At 37.1% G+C, this 21,879-nt stretch overlaps 1 protein-coding gene across 1 annotated transcript in view; it reads left to right on the top strand.

Moving 5' to 3' along the window:
• Positions 1–21,879, top strand: part of TBCD (tubulin folding cofactor D) — a gene marked incomplete at both ends in the record, with an annotated part of 79,554 nt that overhangs the window by 19,072 nt on the left and 38,603 nt on the right. Inside the window, 2 exons of the mRNA XM_010195112.1 lie at positions 10,904–11,060; positions 20,377–20,434. Coding sequence (XP_010193414.1) covers positions 10,904–11,060; positions 20,377–20,434 — 215 coding nt within the window. The remainder of the gene's footprint in view (positions 1–10,903; positions 11,061–20,376; positions 20,435–21,879) is intronic.

Raw genomic sequence — 21,879 nt, forward strand, 5'->3', positions numbered from 1 at the left:
CTGAAGGAAGGTACCGTTTGTGTGTGACGGGGTGGAGGTAGGTTTCCTTGAATAGAATCAGATGAGATATCTTGTTCTGAAAGAAAACAGCAATTTCTGACATCTAGAGAAAGCTATTGAAGGATGCCTGTAATGTAGGTGACTTAACTGGGATAAGAGGCAGTCAGTAGTTGAATTTTGATTTTGGTTTTTTTCCTCCTCCTCCTTATCCCTGTTCCCTGATCTGGTATGTGCAGGGGAGATGTCACGTCCAGTTGCTACCTTGATCCAAGGAAAATAATGTTTTCAATCTAAAACTGAAAAAGCCAGCAACTAATGTAAATGCTCCTTTTCTTGGTGCATAGTTGGTATTAAAAATCCAGATGTGGGAGAGAAGATTAATTGGTGGACACCAGAAAAGGAATGTGATTGCTCCTGTTTGTGTATACTTCTAGAAATAAGAGGTCTTGGTTGCAGTGATTTTCGATTCACCACTTCTTCTTGTTAACTCATTATGCTTGCATCCTGAGTACTAGGTGAACCCAGTCACCTGTTAGTAACACTCTTTTTAGTTTACCCGAACACAAGTCTGATTAATTAAGAGCACCAGGATAAACATAGTAAAATTCAGTTTTATTGATACTTTTCTCCCAAGATGTGATTTTAGAATGGGATTATTTTTTTTCTCTCTGGAGGCGTGAAGCTTTAGTTTTATGTCTTCTTTGGTGTAGCATATACTTCTTCGTTCCAAGTTCCATTTGAAATTGAATTTCAAATAAGTGTTCCTTCGCTGTAGTTGTATTTCATAGGTTTAATTATTGTAGCATAAAACTGCCATTCTGTAAGTGTAACAAACCTCCTCTTTGTGTTTTTATATGATCTTTTTGACTTGGCTTTAGCACTAAACAGAAAACAAAACGTCACTAGCAGAAACCATACGTACAAACGGGATAAACTCGACTTATTCTTGAGTCACTGCTGACCTAATTTTTATTTTCATCTTGCACTTCAAAATGTCATTCCCTAGATATATGAAAGCGTGCCAAGTGTTGCTCTGGTCATTTATCAGTCCCCCCATTGATCAGATAGTTCGTCACTTTCTGCTCTAAAGCAGAGAATGACCCTGGTGGCTCAGTTGTTCTGTTGTTCTGACTTTACCTTGTACCAGTCAGAGCTCTCATTTGGGCTTTCAGAGGATGTCCACTGGTTGTCGGTCATCAACAATGTTTCCGTATCTTTCTAGAGATGCCTTACAAATTCATGAACTAGTTCTTTATTCCCAGAAAGGAAGAGGATCTTAGGTAAATGTGAATAATCTCGTGGAGTTGAACGCTGATAGACATGGAGCTAGTGCAGCTCAGCTGCCCCTACAAAGGATACGTGTTGGAATTGTGTGACTGGCAATAGTCAGTCCTGTCTTTCTCAGCGTAGTTATGTATCTAGATGTGTGGCTTTGAGCTAAATGTTCAATAAAGTCTTTTTTTCTTTCTTTGATCACTTGAACTTGAAGTTATTGACAGATTTTACTATCTGTATCGCGATGTTCAGACTAGGTTATTCTATATCATTCCCAGAAGGGGGCAAACATATTAAAATATAATTGCTATAACTCATGCTGTGCCCCAAAACATTACACGGTTCCTGTACAATATTCTCATAATTATTTTCTCCTATCCCATATGAATAGTTATTAGTCTTAATGCTTTTTGAATAACACCTTTGAAATGTGCCTTTGTTTTTCATAACGATTCCAGTCCCTGACTTTGGAGATATGTCTGGGCAGATTACCTTGCTGATGTTTGTGAGCCACTTGTTCATGATTACTAGAGCAAATTATTTGTATGGGAAAAGAATAAAAGCTCAGCAGTTAATAGCAACTGCAGATCATATTTTTAGATATTTATTGTGGCCTGTACTGTTAGCGTTTGGCCTGGAACTAGAATAATCTTCCTTCTGGTTCCCATCCTCACCCTTGGGCAGTGAAACATCTTGGGGAAGTAGGTAACATTAGAAATTGAGACTGTAGGCAAAACTATGAACTGTTCATAAGAAGACATTCTTAATAATCATACTTTCCATTGCCAGTCATTCCAACAGAGGTGTAAAAGGTATCTTTCTTCAGTTTCTACTTGGTGCTCTGGTTATGATTACCTTTTAAAACTTATTCTTTTTAAAGTGTTTTTCATGCAGAATGTTTTTGTCCTTTCTGCTTTGATTTTCAAGATTTAGACCAGAGATTCTGAGACAGTTCTCTCACCTAGGTTTAGGTTTTTCTCATTGAATCCAGTAGTAGGACCCAAGTTGTGCCATGTGCAGTTCCAGTATATGTGAAGTCAGCCCTGCACGTTTTTCTTTCAGACGTTATTAGGGCTGTGCTGCTATGATGCCACTCTCATGAAGAGAGCGGTGAGGCATATAATGAATACTCCTAGGCTAAAAATATTTTTTAGCTTTCACTTACTCTTTGAAACTTGTCGTATTTTATAAAGATTTATGTGATTACTGTACGTTTTCTACTATTTAAATAAATTTTAAAAGTCGAGACTATAAACCAGCAAGTGAAATCTGATGTTTTATTTGACTTCATTAAAAAAATGCTAATGCTGCAGTTCTTTAACTGCAGTTTGTCTGTCATGTTTTTGAGTTGGATGTTACATGTTACCATTTAGCTGTAAAATTTAAGTTGTTTTTATAATGTATTATGCAGTTAATTTGTTATTTTTTTAAACTTTTTTTATTTTTTTATTTTTTTTTAGCAAAATGGCCAGAAGTTGTTTAAAATCTTATAATCTGATGATGTCTTTGTGTGAATTTTTACATTTGGATTTGCAGCACTTCTAAATGAAACACTTACTGTACGACACATATTAGGGCCAAAAACTTCCATTTCAGTGTGGTTTCAGTATGATTTCACATCTTTTGTTTGGTACTGTATTTGTGGTTTTGTAGGCTTCAGACTATTATTTCTAAGGTTTTTTATTTAATTGGGTGGGGAGAAATACTAAACAAACAAGAGAATCCTCGTTTACTTGAATTTCTGGTTTGCTTGTGAAAGGACGTTATTAAAATTTCTCTTGATGACATAAACTTTCTAGCTTATAAGGTGTGTCATATGTAGGAACATGAAACTTCCTAGGCACTCTTAACATGTCAGTGGTGAGATTAAAACTGTTCTGGTGTTAAACTCCCTCAATGGCTTGTTGTCCGCTGAATAGTCGCAGCTGCTAAAAGGCTGGGGGCCTAAACTTGCTCTACTTAAAATCGGATAAAATCTCTTAAATTAAATCAGTGGTAGACCTGTTAGTGTTTCACAGTCAAAGGTAACTTTTGTTTGTTGTGCATTATGTGATCCTATTTTTGCTATAGAAGTAGATAGGTTCAAAGTAAGGTTGGAAACATTTGCATCTCAGAAGTAAGAAAAAGAAGCCAGGGAAAGAAGATTGGAAAGAACTGCGGGGTTAAACTTGCCATGAATTGGTGCTTATTTTGGGAGGATTCCGACCAGAAAGATGTTACTTTTGATCTGCCTGCCTTCTTATATACCCATACTCATTCACAGTGAATAGACTGAAACAATCCAACAATTCCTCAGTCCTTTCTTAACTGTGGCCACAATGAAAGCAACATTTAAACAGAAGGCAGTAGTGCTGGTGAGATTCACAGGTAATGCCTAATTCAGGAGCCTGTTACTGGTGGGCCAATGCAAGGGATCCAGAACTTGAATTTGATTTTTTTTTTTTTTTAAATTTCAGAACAAATAGAGTGGAAATAAAGTGGGGGAAAAAACACAAAACAGAACAACAAACAAACACCCCCAACTCGAGAAGAACCAGACTTTAGTTCTTCTGTTTATAAATTACCTTCAGAATAAAAGGAGTAACAGAAAAGTGTAAGAAGAAGGTCGGGAGCATTGAGATCTTCAGTCTCAAGTACTGTTACTGAGGAGACTGAGATAGATATGAGGGGGGACCTGGCAGGTTATCGTGTCTTGGGATTCAATGACAAAATCAGTATGCTTTTCACCTTTTCAAGGAGATCAGACACACTGCTACCACTATCCGAAAAGACCCTGGCTTAGGGAAAATTTTGTGTATTATTTCTGCTGAATGGTAAACTCATTGTTTAAATAGGAAACAGTGGTTGTTTCAGTTGTCATTTTTTCTGTTTTAAAAATTTCAGGTATATTTTTGGTGAAAATTTCTATGAAATGAAGTCTCTCATGCTGTCAGAAGGCTTCAGAGAAATGCAGCTAATCTCAATAGTAGATGCTATGGCTTTGAAGGAATATCTGTGTATACGTGACTTCTGTGTCTGCAGTTTTAAAATTCTGTTGCAAATACCTTACTGATTTGGTTAGAGTGGATGTGCGTTCTGTGGTAGCACCAGATTATCTGTGTACAGAGAATGCTTGCATATTTGCCACTATTGGTAAGAGATTGGGTTTCTGTGTATTTTTTCTGAGAGTACAGAGAATGGTGCTTCCTGATGTTTACATGTAGCTTGAAGTACTTAAAAAAACCTAAACGTCGTCTTGACGCACTTAAGACACAATGAGAAAGGAGAATTTCTGCTTGTCGTGTTTCAATGTGCTATTTATTAAAAGGAAAAAAAAATTACAAAAAAGTAAAAACAATACAGCTTTCAAGTGTGCTCTAGAAAGAGGTTTAACTTAGACTAAGATTTAAATGGTCTTACAGAAACTTATTCTCTAACTTCTTAAACGTGTCTGCAAACTCTGTTTTTAAGAATTACCTTCTGTGTTTTCATATTCCAGAAGCAGCTACTTGCTATTCACTTGCGGCTGCCAGGGTTTTTGGAGAAAGACACATCAGGAAGTCAGGCTTCTGAGATGTGTTAGTCTGTCCTGTAGTGGTAGTTAATTGTGAGGCTTTTGGCAAGACTCCAGGTACTTTTCATCACAGATACAGGAAGAAATGAGAAAAAAATCTACCTCTCTTAGGTGGACTCTTAGGAAAGAGAGAACACCCAAACCTGAAAGGCTGGTTGCAGAAGAATTTCTTTTCTATAACACTCATGTGAACTTTAAAAATGGTGCGTGGTCTTGAAAATAGTGGTTTATAAAGTTATAATGCGTATTTCATCATAGTAGTTTTCAAATTAGCAAGGAAGCATTATAAGTAGTGCAGATTTTTTTTTTTCACTAGCCAGCAGGTATGAGCAAGAATAAATGTCATCGCTGAAGCTGTAGCAGGAAAGGTCCCTCCCCCACGCAGCTGGGAAATGGTATAAATACTAAGCAGGGAATAAATGACAATGAATCGCTTCTAGATTTTTCACTGTAGGGTTTATCTCAGTATTACACAACCTTAGCCTAAAGGTTGGGGTTTCTTTGGCGATTTTTCTTTTCTGACATGCAGTGTTGTAAGTTTACAAAACTTTTATACTCCTTCAGCATAATTTGTTTGCCTAGTAGGATTCCTTCATAAGCCTGTTTCTTCATGTCCTTAAGCTGCAGTGTGCTACTGGTTAAGTTGAAGGAAGAGCTCTGTTACATGTAAACCTGTATGAAGGTCTCTAGTATGGCCTTGGGTGTGAGTGGATAGATGAATCCCCAAAATATTCAGTGCTCTTTGTTTCAGAGAAGGTAGATCAGTGCTGTCTTAGGTCAGCTGTAGGTCTCTCAATGTAGCCAGGTAGGGGTGCTTAAAGATGTTGAGTTTTTATGGCTGCACATTACATAATGATGTTGAGATAGGCCAGAATCCAGATCTGTCTGCTTCCTCTTTGGCTCCTTGCCGTACTCAAAAGCTAAGGCTAATTTTAGTGCTGCAGTGTTGTAGCATTTCTGCAAACCCACCCTGAGTTTATTGAAGTAGATACCTGGGAATCAAGCATCCTTTTCATTTAAATACTGTGTTTAGGTAATATGACTGGTATTAAACAGTAAGTCTTTGACAGAGATGGGGTTGAGTGCAGTTCTTTAGGGCAACATCCACATTAACCAGCAATCCTTTCTCTGCTGGAAAGCCAGTCTTTGCATTACGTATTTTCCTCCCTCAGCAGCAAGGCAGACAACCATTTCCTTTGCTGCCCAGCTGTGATTCATTGCTAGAGCAGGTCTTTCCTGTGTGCTGACTGAGATAGGTCCATGGAAAAAAATATCACGTGATCATATAATTAAAGACTCTCTTAATTCATTACGTAGTGAGAGACTGAACTGAGATTGCAACCAGACAGACACAGCCCTTCAGAGTCATGGGTTAGAAAATGCTTACTTGGTTTGTCGATATGCATATATATGTAGCCTTATATAGGTGGGTCAGTTAAGAATTGTGAGAAAGTTATGGCGGCTTAAGAGACTTCAGCTGTTAAATTCTCCCTATCTTCTGAGCATGCATGAGTTGTGATACGCTTCCCTTCTTCCCTGGCAAACTCCTAACTAGGTCATACCTGGGTGGTTTGACCGAGAGAGGCTGCCTGGTGATAGATTCTAGGCCCTTGCCCTACAGGGTGCGATGTCAGAGCATTTACAGGAATCTTGAGAATTTTTTGATAGACAAAGCATATGCATTTTCTGAACCTCATTGGTGAACTTGTCCTCTGCTTGATATAGGCCTTTAGGAGTAAATTCTGAAGTAGTCAGGTTGTATAGAGAATGAGAACAAAACACACAAGTTTGGCAGAACCTTAAACAAACATTTATTCCTGATAATGGGCCTAACCTGAAATGGTCTGTTTGCATCTGTGTTGATATATTAAATATTAGTACAGCAGCCCTAATGAAGTTACAATTATGACCTGCCTCTTTTTCTAGAAGAGGATAGAGTGCCATGTAAGAGCATGTGGTCTCAAATCTGAAATTCTTTACACTGAAAAGCCTGAGTTCTTATTTTAGCATATGAATGATAGTGATAGGCATGCTATTTAAAATACAGGAAGCTGACATACTGCAGATATGGCTGTTTACTACTTTGTTATGCCCGAGGCTCACCAAGAGGATGAACCTACCGAAGGACACTTCTGCAATCAGTTAGTTTTGTTGAAGAAATATTTGAAGAATAACTATTATTATTCTTTGTATTGATACTTATGACTTCCTTTGGTAATAGCAGATGTCCATCTTTTGTAGTAATTTTTCTTGTACTTTGTAATTCTAAAATAGAAGGTTTTGCAGTATATTACTTATGAATTGAGAAGGCTTCTCTGCATGAACAGATCGTATCAAAACGTAAGACTTGGATATCTAAGAGGTAACATGAGCTTAATCTGTTTTAAGAGTGGCATATTTTAGTTTTAAACTAAATTTAGACATTTCTTAATTCAGGTCCAGTGAAAATCTGTTTTAAGTGAAATGGAGTTGACATGAAATTTTGCAGTTTGCTTGTGGAGACGAGACCTAAGGCTAAGGAACAGGTTTTTGTTGTTTGGTTGTTTAAGTGCTGTATTTGTATGTTTTATATGGTAGACATTGCAATAGAAAAGACAACCTGAAGTTAAACTAACATAGGTCTCCTGATGGCGTGTGCTATAGTCTAGGTTTGTATAAAGTATGTTTTTAAAGGTGCTTTTTTAAAGGAACAGTATGAGGCATTTTTTATTTACATACATGTGACCTTTCAGTATACCATGTCTTCCATAAATTTACTGAACTGGTTGCTTAGTGTCTATCACCTGCACCTGAAAGCTACTGAGCATCTGATTGTTTAAAATCTGTGTTTAAAAACTAAAATATCTGTGCAACCTGTCTCCAGTATGAGTTTTAAAAAATGATCTGTTGGTGGTAATGCTTTGAAGCCAGAAGCTGTTTCTTTATTTTCACAAGGCTTGAGCAAAGAGCTGTGTTGCAACCTGCAGTTATGTTGTTAGGTGAGGCAGGGTGGAGTGTAGCAGGTGCTTATTAATACCTCTAGGCTACAGGGAAAGGTGACTGTATTTTCTTGAGCATTCACAGACCTGAGCAGGTGGATATTGTTTTAATAATTACTTTGAGAGTGGACAGTATTTATCCTCTGTTTTTAATGGCAAACTTGTAATGTAGATCTATGAAAGAAGTGGTAAACTTTTAAAGTTAAGTAGCAATTCAGGTTTTCTCCTTGCTCCTTGTATCTCCCAGCCTCCTGCTTTTAGATAAAAGAGGCTTGTTCATCTTTTCTAAGATATTTCAGTTACAACGGGCTAAATACTACAGATGGTTTTGCCTGTACTGCTCCTCCATGGCTTCCTTCAGCCAGGCACTTCAGACACTGCAGGAAGCCACAGCAGAAGAATCTTGCATTGTTTTTGAAGAACTCTGGGGTAAAGAATCAAGTGAAGCCTGGAATTTTTGGTAGCATTTCTTCTGGATTTTTGTGGCTCTTAAATACCAACAGGAAATATAATGCTGGATCCACTTTTTCAAACACATGAACGTTTGTCAGGGGCAATTTTTATATAGTATTTCCCATAGTCCACAGTTCACCAGTAAATACTTGACCAGTGATAGCAAGAAAACTTTAACAGATGATGTCAAGATCAATATTTCCCTTGTTGGTGTTGTAGTGATATTGACTTAGCCCCTTACTGCTGCACCTTCTTTTTCCTCTTTCTCCTACCATCTAAATGTCTGCTTAGGTGTCCTTTCTTTTCATGATCCCCCTTTGCTCTCCAGATGTTGCAGTCATGTTGTTTCTCTTGCAGCAGCAATGCTTTGAGTCCCAGATACAGGAGTAGGACATCAAAGAGGAGTGAGTCCAAAGGCCAGCTGTGAGACACTGGAGAAGGCTTGAGCTGCTCAGCATGGTAGTGCTGCTGTTCCTGGCATTTTACTGCTGGCACAGACCCCTGGCAGCATCACCTCTGTCTTAGACTGACTCAAATAAGCCAGGTGCCATTTGGTATTTTCCCCACCATTTGCGAAATTAATTCCCTGAATTGAGAAAATGTGTGTTTTCCTTTTATGCAGACAATGCAAATGTGAGGAGCTGCTTGTGGGTCCTGCTGCCACATTCCCCTCAGTGCAGAGTGAGATGAGAGTGCACTCCCAGCTGTCTAACGTAGCTGAGTGATCACCCTGTGCTGAAGGAAATTTGCAGGAGCTTTGCCAAAATTGCCTTTGGCGTCTCTTTTAGTGTTTCTGTAGAACCAGCAAATTCCATTTTTTTTCATCAGTTGATGCAGCATTTTTCAAAACAAGCTCGTCGACATTTTTAAAGATTTTTATTGCAGTTTCGGAACTGGGAAGTGCCCAAATGTCCATCCATCTTTACTATCATTGTTCCTGAATGGGAATTGCTTTTTTCCCCATGTAGTGCTTATGCTCCTAATAGTCACACCTTGTCCGTCCCTCTTATTACTGCTTTATTTTCTTTAGTAGGTTAAAATGAATTTAAATGACATTTTAACACTTCCCTTCTCCAGACATGCGTATTTTTTTTTGTTTAAAGTACTAGGCATACAGTGATAAACTGTACATTGAAGTTTAATTATTTTATGATTATATCCACTCAAGTATGTCCAGGCACAGTTTGCTAATGAAATACAGTTCAGTGATCCCATTTCTTGTTTAATGGGATCACCTCTTGACAAATATTTTCTAAGGAAAATAGATGCATTTGATAAATTTGTTACAAGAAAAAAAATCAAGAGAGAAATTTTCTTTTTTTTTTTTCCCCTCCTAGAGGCTGTTGTTCTTACAGACATTATTCATTTATTAAAGACATGCCATGTAGAGAGAGAGGCATTCAAATTATATATCTGGATTTGCAGATACCAAAAGAAAGCCCTCTGGAGAGCCTTGCATACACATAGGATTTCTTAAACTGGGGCACTATATTACTACAACTGTGTAAGAGAATTCTTTAAGTTTTTGGAAGCTCTCTTATCTGCGGAAAAACATTATTGACTTCTGCAGTTTTGATGAGGATATAAGCGTGAAAGTGAAATTCTTAATCTACTTGTTTTCCCAAGCTTCTTTTTGTCACTTCCTAATAATAACAGTACCTGTGTTACAAGGCCTTTGTGATAAGATTCTGGGATGTTCATTTGCCTTTGCTTCTGTTTTACTACTCTGCCTTCTCTGTTTTCCCCAGTATGATTAAAAAAAAAATCCCCAAAACTGTATTCTACTCCTGTCCCACTGCAATGTTATCCCGTGGTTCCAGTGCTCAGCCTGGGTTTACGCTCTGTGCAACTGCATTTCCTCCAGAGCTCCTTCAATAAAATGTGGCACTGAGACATACAGTAGAGCTCTGTGGCTTTTAGGCTTTTATTGGCTAAAGCATACTCAATCCAGAATAACAGCTCTGTGGGGAATATAATATCACCACTTACTTGCTTAATGCAAGAATGATGTCAAATGTGTCACTTTGCTGAAAGATTATGGAAAAACTGTACTTAAGTCCCTTTAAGACCAATGCATTGATGATTCACAAACATGGTTAATTAAGAAGAGAGTGTCAAATTAGGAGTGCTACTGTGATAAATGCTGCTTGCTGGTAGATGAATACTGATTCTTTTATTTTATGGTAGTTACAATACTGCATTTCTTAAGAAATATTTTTTCCTAGTGATAGACACTGCTGCTGCTATTTTAAAGTCCAGTACTTAAAAAAGTGGACACTTCAATATTTTCCATTTTGAAATTACTTTGACTTCTGAACGTGTATCCCCGAGTAATAAATTATATATATATATATGTTACTTCTTATGTAACCCACTTGCTTTAATCCTCATTGGATTATATGTGAATGAAATACAAAAATTGCTACTGACAAAGAAACAAAATAGCGTATTAAAAAACGCAGCTCTTCTGTCTAATCAGCTTCAAAAGTAGCATGTGTTAAGAGCCATGATTTCTTTTCTTTCAGAACACACAACTCCACCCTCTGTCTGATCTCCAGTGATCACTGAATGCTCTTATACCTTTTTTTTGTTGTTCACTGTATGGTCCTAATTGTTGCTTTTGTACACTTTTTAAATTTAACAGTTGTTCCTGTCATTTTGAAAGCGCTGACGTATGATGAGAAGAGAGGGGCGTGCAGCGTGGGTTCCAATGTGAGAGATGCAGCGTGCTATGTGTGCTGGGCCTTCGCTCGTGCTTACGATCCTGCAGAACTGATACCATTTATTAATCGGATTTCAAGGTAAGTTGTGGCAATAAGAAACTGAGCTATTTACAGTTAATTTCTAAGATCTGTTCAAAATTAGGAAGGAGCTACAAGATAATCTAATAGACTAATTCTGTATCATCTAGAAGTTTATAACCTAGGAGTCTAATGCTCTGTCTTTAAGACATTTAACCAATTACATATTGACCAAAAGTGATACATCCGTTTAGGGGAAATACCTTCATGCTTAAAAAGTAGCTAGTGTGTCCCATATAACACAAAGGAAATTCATTGATCTCTGAATATTGTTTCTCAAGGAATGGATATTTTTGTTTATGATAGTTTTAAATAAAGTTCATTCATTCTTGCTAACAGATATGCTGAATATTTTAAGTTAAAGAATTGAATATGGGTGGGATGACAGTGACATAAACAATATGAAGTCTAAAATTTCTTCCTGTTGTGATATGATGCACTTTAACTTTTTCGGTTGAAATGCATCTAAATATTTCCTTATCAAGTGTGACGTTTTCATTTCCTCATGTTTATCTATCATAGGAAAACCAAAGAAATTCACTGTAAGAAGATTCAGAGAATTTAGCAGACGCTTTGGGGCAGGGGTGTCTCATCTGTTGTCTGGTTAGCTCAGCAAAACAAATTCAGGAAATTTAGGAAGATTTGGAACCTTAGTGCAGTAGAGAACTCTAAAATTGGGGAGTTGCTTTATGGAGTCAGAAAGAGCTGGAAATATTAGCAGAGAAAACTTATGGAAGAAGTTTCACCTTTTCTGATGAACTCTTGTCCTAATGATCTGAGAGTTTTGGTACTTTGTCAGATGGGTGTTGTGCAGAGAATATGGCACGTCTTTACTGACCAGCTCACAACTTGCAAGTTGAGCAGCTTAGCTCTAAAAGAATAAACTACATTTCAGCTTTTCTCTAAATAGCCATTTTAGCGCCTTCTGGTTCTGCCACGCAATTTATAGTTTTCATTTTGAAGTGTTCCAATTCAAAGAGTATTTTGAGTAAATAATAAAAATCACTTCCAGTTTCTGAAAGTGATAAGAACTTGATCTCTGCACAGTGATTCTGAATTCTTAGGAACGTATTACTTTTGATACCTTTTGTTTTTAAAGAGTATCTCAGTCCAGAATGATCACTGTCCTAAATTCTACTTACAGTTGAATGGAAGCATGTGCATGTCCTTTTTTAATCTGTGGTTTCTGTTTCAAAAGACTTTGAAAAGTAAAATTTTCAAAATATTTCCAAATCAAAATCTGTGATACTGCAGTGGTGGACTAGAACTTGGTGCAGCTTTTCACTTTAATACTGATGATAACTTTTGCAGATACAAATTGGGTTTACCTTTTTTATTTCTTCTGCTTTTTTGTCGTATTTGCTTGTGGGATTCTCTCTTTTAGTCTTTTTTCTCTCATTTAGTCTTTTGTTGGCAGCACCCTGGCTCGCATTTCAAGGTGCCTTTAATGGGTGATTTGCACTGCAAACAAAAAGAGGTGGCTTCTAAGAGTTTGGTGGCAGACTTAGGACAACCATTGATAGCAGCAACTCGGGCACCTTTGTGTCCATCAGAGCAATTTTGATCAGCAGTCATTTAGTATTATCTTTAAAAAGAAAAAAAAAGTTTGAACTATGCAGTAATTTATGGTCCTGGATATCTGGTTCAATTTCTAGGGGCTTATTCCTTGATCCTGGTGCACTGTGTCCTTGCTGGTCTCTGCTGTTCTTCATCCTTGTATCCTCAATTTCCAGTGCTGGACCTTTAATGCAGTCACACAACAACCTCTCTTATCTGTGTGGTACTTGCTCCTGGGGCTTTTTGAGACCTTGATAAAATCTTTCTGTCTAAGAACCTGCTGTCAAATTTCTTAAGACCAAATGCTGTTTTGCTTCTTTCTTTAAGCTGTCATGTCTTTTCTCTGAAGTGAGCAGGCAAAATTCTAAGACAACTTAGCCTTGCATCTCTAATAAAGCAGTTTCTTGTTGTTTTGATGTTTCACCTACAATAGCATAGATACTAAAGGAGAGGAGCCCTGTAACACCAAGCTGTGCTAGAACATAGTGCCATTCACTGTTTCTTACGACTTTCAGAAAGAGAGTGTGGTGCTCCAGAATAGTCCTGCTTCAGTTAAGCTTGCTAGAAATAGAGACATTTGCCATAGTAATTCATTAAAGAATTATTTTATTTTGAAAGATCGTATTTAAATCCCTTCTAGCTGAGTCTGTGGTAAATTACATGTAACATGAAATTCTTAACATAAAGTCACCTAAAGATCTCTTTGCACAGTGAAATAATCGTGTGATTACATCTTGGTTTGTATTCCTAATTTTAATCTAACCAGCACAGGTAATGGTAGCAAGGAAGACACAGTGACACCATGACCAGAATGTGAACGAAAGTTTCTAGCAGGCTGTTGTCAACTGTGTGGAGTTATTTACTGCTTGCTTTAAACTCGCAGAAATACATTCGTGTTCTCGCTGTGAGCAAATGTTCAGGATGAGTATAGCCATATGAATGCTAAAGTCTGGTTCAAAACTGGTGCTTTTTGTAGATCTGGTCAGCAGCCTTATGAAAATAAATCTGCTTCCATCCTCTGACTTAGCTGAACAACTAAGGTTTCTTTTAAGGTCTGGCAAGCTTGCTCCTTGTGAAACTTAAAAAAGCCTAAGTGTGAGTGTGTAAGTCTTCTGTTTAGCCTATCTGTTGAGTCCATCAGAATTTTTCTTCTGCTCATGATCCTTTGAGTAATGTATTTCTTTCACTCCTTTCATCCTTCCATGGTGCAAAACAGTGTTCTCTGTATGTTAGACACAAGCTCACCGTTTTGATTTTTCTTGGTTTGTGGTATTTTGTTTTCCTGTCACAAACCTGTTAGTGGAAACTTGTGGACAGGTGTGAAGACGGTTATGTTTCTGAAGAAGCTCCTATTTTTTAGTGTTCATACTGTTCTGGAAACTGTGTTTTGTTTTGTTTTGTTTTTAGGAAAATGTCAAGTGAAAAGATTTGCTAACTTCTAGCTATGGTAGTAACACCAGTTAACCCTGTGGCTGTGCCAGCTACAACAACCTGAATTGTTTGGAGTAAGAGGAACACAGGGTAGACAGCAAGGGGGAAGATGAAAATTGTATATTAACAGTTGTAAGGAGTTGTGCTTTCTATATGCTTAGCTAACAAAGTATTTTAGCAAGTATTAATGCTATATTAAGGGTTTACTTAAAAATCTTTGTAGTTATGTTGGCCATACCTTTTCTAAATATAACCAGCTCTTGAAGGTAGAATTGCCACTCCAAAGAGAAATGGTGAAAAAAAATATTCAAATAAAGTATGACACACAGTTTCACCTATTGTGTCAGCAAGCCGATAATTACATACAGCTCTTTTTTAAATCTAGCCTTAGGTGTGTCACTGTTTTACTTAAAGAAGAGTCATACTTCTAGCCACAAGCAAATTGTTGCTACCCTGAAAAAAATGCAGAACTCAGCATCTTGAAACAAAGTACATAATATCCATGGTTAGCTGAATTACACAGCAAAAACATCTGCCTATAAGAGAATACAAACTTTCTTTTTCTTATAGAAAAATAATAGTTTACCTGAAAAGTAAATACTGCCTACTTTTAAAAATGCAGTGAGTGATTGCAATCCTGACCTGTTTGCTTTGTCTTGGTGCTAGAAATTGCTGGTGGTTTATCCTTCATCCACAGTTTGTAACACTGCTGTTTAACTGGTAACGCTGACCTTGGAGCATAGGTAGCTGGGCACTGCACTCGGGCTCGAAAGGCAGGGCTCTCATCACGATAGAGGGAGTAACTGGTGCTGACCAGGAGCTGTTGAGTTAAACTGTGAGCTGCCTCGTGTCTTCCTATTTCACACCATGGCCTTTGGCAGATATTACTGTGTCTTGTCAAGAAACTCTCTTGAGCACCGAAATACGGAAGCAGTATGCTGCTTAGACTGGGTCCTGCCCCACAGCCCACTCGGACTGTAATACAGTCGTTACAAATTAAAGCAGAGGAGTCATGTGGTGGTGTTTTGTTTTTCCGCTTTGCTTGTCTGCAAAGTTGTGTCACTGTGTAATGGAAAGATCATGTTTTCTGAGTTTTCAGTAGTCAAGGGACATAAATATTTCACTTTTGACTAGTGAAAATCCACCTTAAACTGCATAAAATAATATTTTTAAGTAAAATTTATGACAGTATTTTAAAAGAAATATCTGTCTCCATATTCAGTGGTAGCTGCTGCATCTCTGCTTTCTTATGAATATTCATTCACAAAGTGATGAAATTGTCAGACTATTAAAGTTACAAACTTAGATTGCTGTAGATCACAGATCAGTCCTTTTCCTTCCTGACCTTACCACTCTTCTTTCAAGGAAAAAAAATCCAAAACAAAAACCAAGCACAAACCAAAGTTAGAGAACATTTATTAGAAATACTCGCCCAAGAATATTTCTAATAGTACTTGCTTGTATTTTTACATGTCAGTGTTTTTTCTCTATCCACATTTCAACAAGATACACTTATTCACATTTGCTTATTTATTTTTTTTAAGTCTAGTTAAACTGGTTTCTAAAAGTTTGTCTGATCTATTCAAACTGCAGGACCACAAAAAGGAAATTCTTGGCAAAGTTAGATGAAACTTCACTTTTCTTGCAGGATAACCTTACTACGTTTTGAAATGCATGTACTGAAGTTGCTGTTCAAGCATATCTTTATAAAAGTACTATTTGACCGAGATTTTTGTTTTCCTTCTCCCAGTCCCTACATGCACGCTCTCTTTTTAAGCTTACCTATGAGGAAAGTTAAACATAATTTAATAACTTGGAAATAGGGGTAATTTGATTCCTGCCCCCTTGGGTGTGGAAGTTGCTGTCCGTGAAGTGGCAGCTGTACACTAAGAAGCTGAGCTCTTTTGTTTAAAACCGAAACAAAAAATAAAAAGAAAACATACTACTTCTTTATTATACAATTATAGTGATTAAATTGTTGCTGGCTATCTTAATTATTTGGAACTGTTGCAGTCAGAGTGTAGTTTCATTTATCTGTCCTTCGATGGTGTAGGTAATCAATAAGTGAATCGTTATTTTGAAAGATCTAATTGCTATCTCCCTTCAGTGGAATACTAACACAAATAGTGCGTACGGTGTAGGAGTGCAGGCGGCTTTGTCTTCCCTGCGGTGGTGCCTTGTTTTTCAAGGGGTGGGGGGGAAGGAAGGTGTGGCTATGGGTGAATGGTGTAGCTTGCTCCAGGGCAAGATTGTCCTGCAGAATTGGGGAAATCTGAAGCATTGCTTTGAGCTACATCTTGTACTATGATGAAATATTGAGAAGAGCTTTCTTCTTTTATGTATTTGAATGCTGCCTTCAGAAGAGAGTTGTGTGCCTACTGTCTCTTGCACTTGTGTAAAGTTATTTCCTGCAGGGGCATCATATGCCTGGGATTTTTTTTGTTTTTGTTTGGTTTTTTTTGGTGTGTTTTTGTTTGGTTTTTGTTTTTTTTTTCTTTAATAACAGCATTTGTAACTCTTGTCCTAAGCATTTTTTAATTGCTTTTTTTCTACATGTTTATTTTTTGTACTTTTATAATTTTACCCCAAAATATTTTGGATCGTAGAAGCACACTGAACAGTGGAGGGCATTGGGTGGCTAGCAGAATATGTGAGAGCTTGGTGTGAGCTGGGTTAGGGGGACTTTGAAAGTATGCAGTGTAGAAGTGGGAATGATTACTGCATTTCTCTTTTTTTCAGACCTTCTTACTTAGATAAACAGGAGAAATTATATTTGAGATATTAGTCTGAAAGGCTTTTCTGCTTGCTCCTTCACCTGCGTTGCTCCTGCAGCACAGCTGCATGTGATGAAGTGAATGGGGAAGCTTTTCTGGTTTAAAAAAAATAAAGGAGGGGAGGCAAAAGAAAAATGACTTGAGCCTAGGTCTGGTTTCATGACCCAGCTCAATATGTAGCCCCTCCGGTTGGGGTATTGGTATGACTGAGGAGGTGCGAAAGGGCTGTTTGAAGCAGCAGCTCCCAGCAGAGCTGGGTCTGACCCTGGTCTTGCCTCCTTTTTCAGCTTGCTTGGATTGTTCAAAGCTGTTTTGCCTGTGATGATGATTATGCCTTCCCTTCCCTTTTGTATAGAAGGGAGGAGAGTTTTCTGTGCTGTTGCAGATTAGACTTTTCCCTTTTTTTGGGCTCAGGAAGGAAATTTTGGTTTTGTTCCAAATTGGCAAGAGGTTTGAGAGTTTATTTTTTGTCTTCCCACAACTTCAGGGTGGTACGCTTGAATTAATAGTAGCAAATTCTCAGAGGTTAGCAGTAGGATAAGCTTCTTGGTGCCTGTGACTAGTACAGACTAGAAGTACCCACTACAGGTGATAAAAGAAATTCAGATTTATTGTCTGGTACCGCTGGTGCTTATGAGGAGAGAGCAACCTGATATTTCCGATATTTTCTGTGTTCTGATGTCTGTCACCTGGCCGGCCTCTGCTCTCTGATTCTTTCTGCCTTGTCTGAGGAAGGTATTGAGATCGGTGTCGGACTAAGGAAGTGAGCTAGTAATACAGTTTGAGTCCTTTTAACTTTCCCTTAGGCCAGTTAAGTGGGTATTTGGAGGAGAGAGGAAGGGATAGGGAAGAATGGGAGAATTGTGAGTTGGCTGATAGAATTGCAACTTGCTTTCTGAAGTCCATTTGTGTTTATTGTACGCTTACCTGCTTGACGTGCACACAGGCTATAGACAGGCTCTATACACCTCAAGGAACTACAAAAGGTGTTTCATAGAGACTGCAAGATGCAAAGCCATTCTTTGCTCTACCTATTAGTAGTCAGGTGTGGTACGCTTCAAGCAAGTCAAGACATGATTCTTTAACTAGCTTAAAAAAATATTCCACTTTGTTTGACACAAACAGTTTCTTTATGTTAGGAAATCCTGGTGGAGTATCACATAAACTCCCACGACAAAGCAGACAGGTGAAGACACCTTAGACATGTTTCATCTTAGACATGTTGCTTTCCTGGCTAATCCCTGGGTTACAGGAGACTGTGCCTGCATTTTCAAATAGGAATTAACTTGGAAAAAAAATCATGTAGTTTGATAAGTTTAAAATAATTCTATTAAAAGGATTAACATAAAACAGTAACTACAGTTATGATTTATTAATATAATAGGGTTATGGGCCAATGACAAAATTCCTTTTTAAAAATTTATTTTGTTTTTTCTAAACATGGCATTCAGTTGCAGCACTGAATAACTCAGGTGGCATCGCATAGACATATGTTGTTTTGTTGGTTTTACTTATACAGGGTTGTCTTAAGGTAACTGAAGAATAAGCAAAAATGGAAAAGTACATTTTGATTATAAGCTGAAATATTGGCCAGAAACTCCTGTTGTATAAAATAACCTGAAACGATTTTCCATTATATTTAATAAACTATATTTTAAGTCTAAATATGAAATTCAAAGAGCAGTGTTTGATTCTCCAGCAATAGTCTTTTAACATTTCCAGTTTGAAAAGACTGTGTAATCTTTCAAATTGCTGTGTTAATATAGATGTCCTGTACGGATGTATGTAACATTAATCCCTAAGTGAGCCACTGTCAGAGACAAGACAATGACTTGGAAGGATTTCGGTCTGACCCAGCAAAGCTCTCCTGAAATACTCTGTAATACCTAACTTCAAGGTGACTTTGACACAGTAGGGGCAGCACTCTGCACTCCGAGCTTCCTGGCTTGACGAGGGGTTTTTTGTTTTGTCTTTCTCCAAAGAGAACAATTGAAATATTGCATAACTGAAAAAGTAAATGTTTTATCTCACAGTCCCTATAATCAGAAATGTCAGGCAGAAATTTATTTCTTTTTGCTTTCCAGGATGATTTGCAACCAATTCCTTAGTTTTGAATGCTCTCTTCTGTAAAAAATTTATGGGAGCTAAGCATATAATTAAAACTATCTACTTATGAAATGTCCTTCTAAAATTACTTTTCAGTTTCTCTGTATGCCAGAGAAGAAAATTAGCAACCATGGCATGAAGATGAGGTATTTGACCCAGCACTTTTTCAAGTTAGCCATGTTTGTTACTTCGTAGTGAAGTGTTTCCTAAACATTTGCGCTTCCAATTGCTATCATTTGGATGACTTCATTTTGTCTTATAATCACTGAATATCTTTGTGGCAGAGAGAGGAATTGCTCATGCAGGCAGCAATAAGAAAGCATTAACTGTCTCTAGAGCAATTTATTGGGTTTTATTTTCATTTCATTCTTGCTTTCTGGCTCATGTTTTCCTTAATGGAGATAAACTGAAATTACAGAGGCAGTGTTGATTGTGCATTTCAGTGAATTTTAAACAACACAGTATTCTTCACTGTAGGAAACTGATAGCCGCTACCCAGGGAAGTTTGATATTATCAGTGTAATTAATATCTTTATGCTAAACCAAAGCTATCATGGATTTACTTTTCAGCCAGTATTTATTTCCTGTTTTGCCTGGAGTCAATAAGTAGTGTAATGAAGAGTTTCAGAGTTTGAAAGGAATAATTTTCTGCTTAAATGATTCTCCTGAAGTGATGTTTATTTGTCACTGGAGTTAATTGAATGCTGGAGGTGGATTTCTAAAGCTGCAGACTTCACGTCCTGGGATATATTCTCCCTCTTCTGTGTGTGGCGCGCCTTTTAGAAGCAGTTCTTTTGAGGAAGAATTAAACTGTGCAGTTACCAGACTTCATGCACAAAGAAATAGTTTCGTATAATCATGCCTCTGTATCTACAGGTCACCTTTTAAAGAAAAACTGCCTTGCAACTTATATTGCAGGTCACTTTTTAGCAGAATTTGTATATTACGTTCTCATTCTGTTACTTACGGGTTGTGATTGTTCCTGCAGAGATAGCTACGAGTTTCCATTGCTTAAATTTTAGTTCTGCTTAAGCCTTACGTAAGACTTACTGTGCATTTGGCTATTGAGAAACTGTATTTCCAAGTTTTAATTTAAAATGGTACTGTATGAGTCTCACATTAGAGATTACGGTTACATCCAAGTTTTAACTCCTGCTACATTTAAAACAGAAAAGCTTTGTATGTAGTTAAATGTGTTTGCGTACTTCTTAAATTGCTTTGGTACAGTAGGATGGCAGTTGTCTGTTTATGCTATGGCAAGTTCACAGCAAACTACAGAAGCAAGGAAGTACATGGTTATTTCGGCTCAAATTTTACATTAGACTTGTATTTATAAACGATGAGATCCTTGGAGCATATTCTGCTTAGAAGTCTAGATGTTGAAATGATGGTGTTACACATTTGTTCTCACATTTTTGGTACTAATACTCTGTATTTTATTTCCTCAGTGCATTGGTTATTGCTGCAGTATTTGATCGTGATGTTAATTGCAGAAGAGCTGCTTCTGTAAGTTATCACATTCTAGCTTACATGTTCCTGTTATTTTTTGTTTTCATTTAATATTTTGTAGACTTAGCTATGTAGAACTATAGTATATAAGCAACATACTGTGTTTTGAGCAAAAAAGTGCTTTTTTAAATCCTTAGAAGTATGGTTTGAATTTAGATTTTAATTGATATAATCCACAGATCCACATCTTGATTTATGGCCACAGTTCACAGTGTACTGTATTGTTGTCATGATGGATAAGATAAAGTATCTAAGAAAGAGCTATTTAGCATTTTCTAGTCACAATACCAAAGACAGAAGGGTCATTCATAATATAAAAATACTGTATCTTTTTCAAATCACCGAGCTGGTAAGTTTTCTGAAGTTATACTTTTCTAGTTGCTCATCAGCAAATGTTACAAAACGTTTTCCGTAAGACTGGGAAATTTTAAAAGAAAGTGATAAATCCATTAGGCAGAGGTTGTTATTTAATTAATAGAACTGACATGGAAGTGTATTTTCTGAAACCTTTCTGTAGAAAATATTTACACAGTTGAGAATTGAAAAGTATGTGTAATTGTTCTTAAAAGAAGGGAATTTATGGAGGAGAGATTATAGAGTTCAAGAAGAAGGAAGAATGGACATCTTTCATCTTATCTTTGAGAATGTGTGTTGTATTTATTGAACTTGCTTTCTTGGGGAAAAAAAAAGTATGAGTTGTCTGTTTCCAAAGATAAAAAAATTCTTATGCAAATATAAAAAAACCCGCCCTGTAACTGTGTGAACTCAAACACAGGACCAAACAACGTCTGTCAAAGAACCAGGTGTCTCTATTCCTAAGGATAAAAGTCACTATGAATGCATAAAAAAAAAAAACAGAAAAAGAAAAAAAAGTCTTTGCAACATGCAAATGGATTAACAGAAATAGATCTGTCTTATTTCTTGACTGAAAATTTGAAAGCTGAAAGATTTAAAACATAAGATGGATTTATCAGGGATACCTGGATAGCATCCTTATTTTTTCTAGCCACACCTCTGCTTGAGAGTTTAAGCTGTTGAATGAAGCTGCAGCATAATTGCTGGGGAAGTGAGTCAGTTGCTTATGTAATCATGTCACAAATCACATTGTCTAAATAGGTTAAAACCAAGGCATGGAAGCTAAGATGCTGTGGAAGGCTGAGTACTGATAAAACGTCTTCTTCACGTACTGTACAACTAATGAGTACTCCATACTACACTGCTACTGGCATTGCTACTTTCCCCCAAACTTAAACTCCTAAAGTTTAGAAACTGTACAACTTGGGTAATATAAGTAACTTTATTGAAATACAATCCTTAAAAGAAAACAAAAGTAGGTTTGCTTTCCTGAGCATTGCACAAACGATTAAGAAGTGACAGTGAGAAGTGAATTATTTACTTGCTCTATAGGAATTGTACTAGGAATCAATGGCAATATATATGAA

This window comes from Mesitornis unicolor, unplaced genomic scaffold (assembly GCF_000695765.1).
Source record: "Mesitornis unicolor isolate BGI_N332 unplaced genomic scaffold, ASM69576v1 scaffold1862, whole genome shotgun sequence".
Lineage (NCBI taxonomy): Eukaryota > Metazoa > Chordata > Aves > Mesitornithiformes > Mesitornithidae > Mesitornis > Mesitornis unicolor.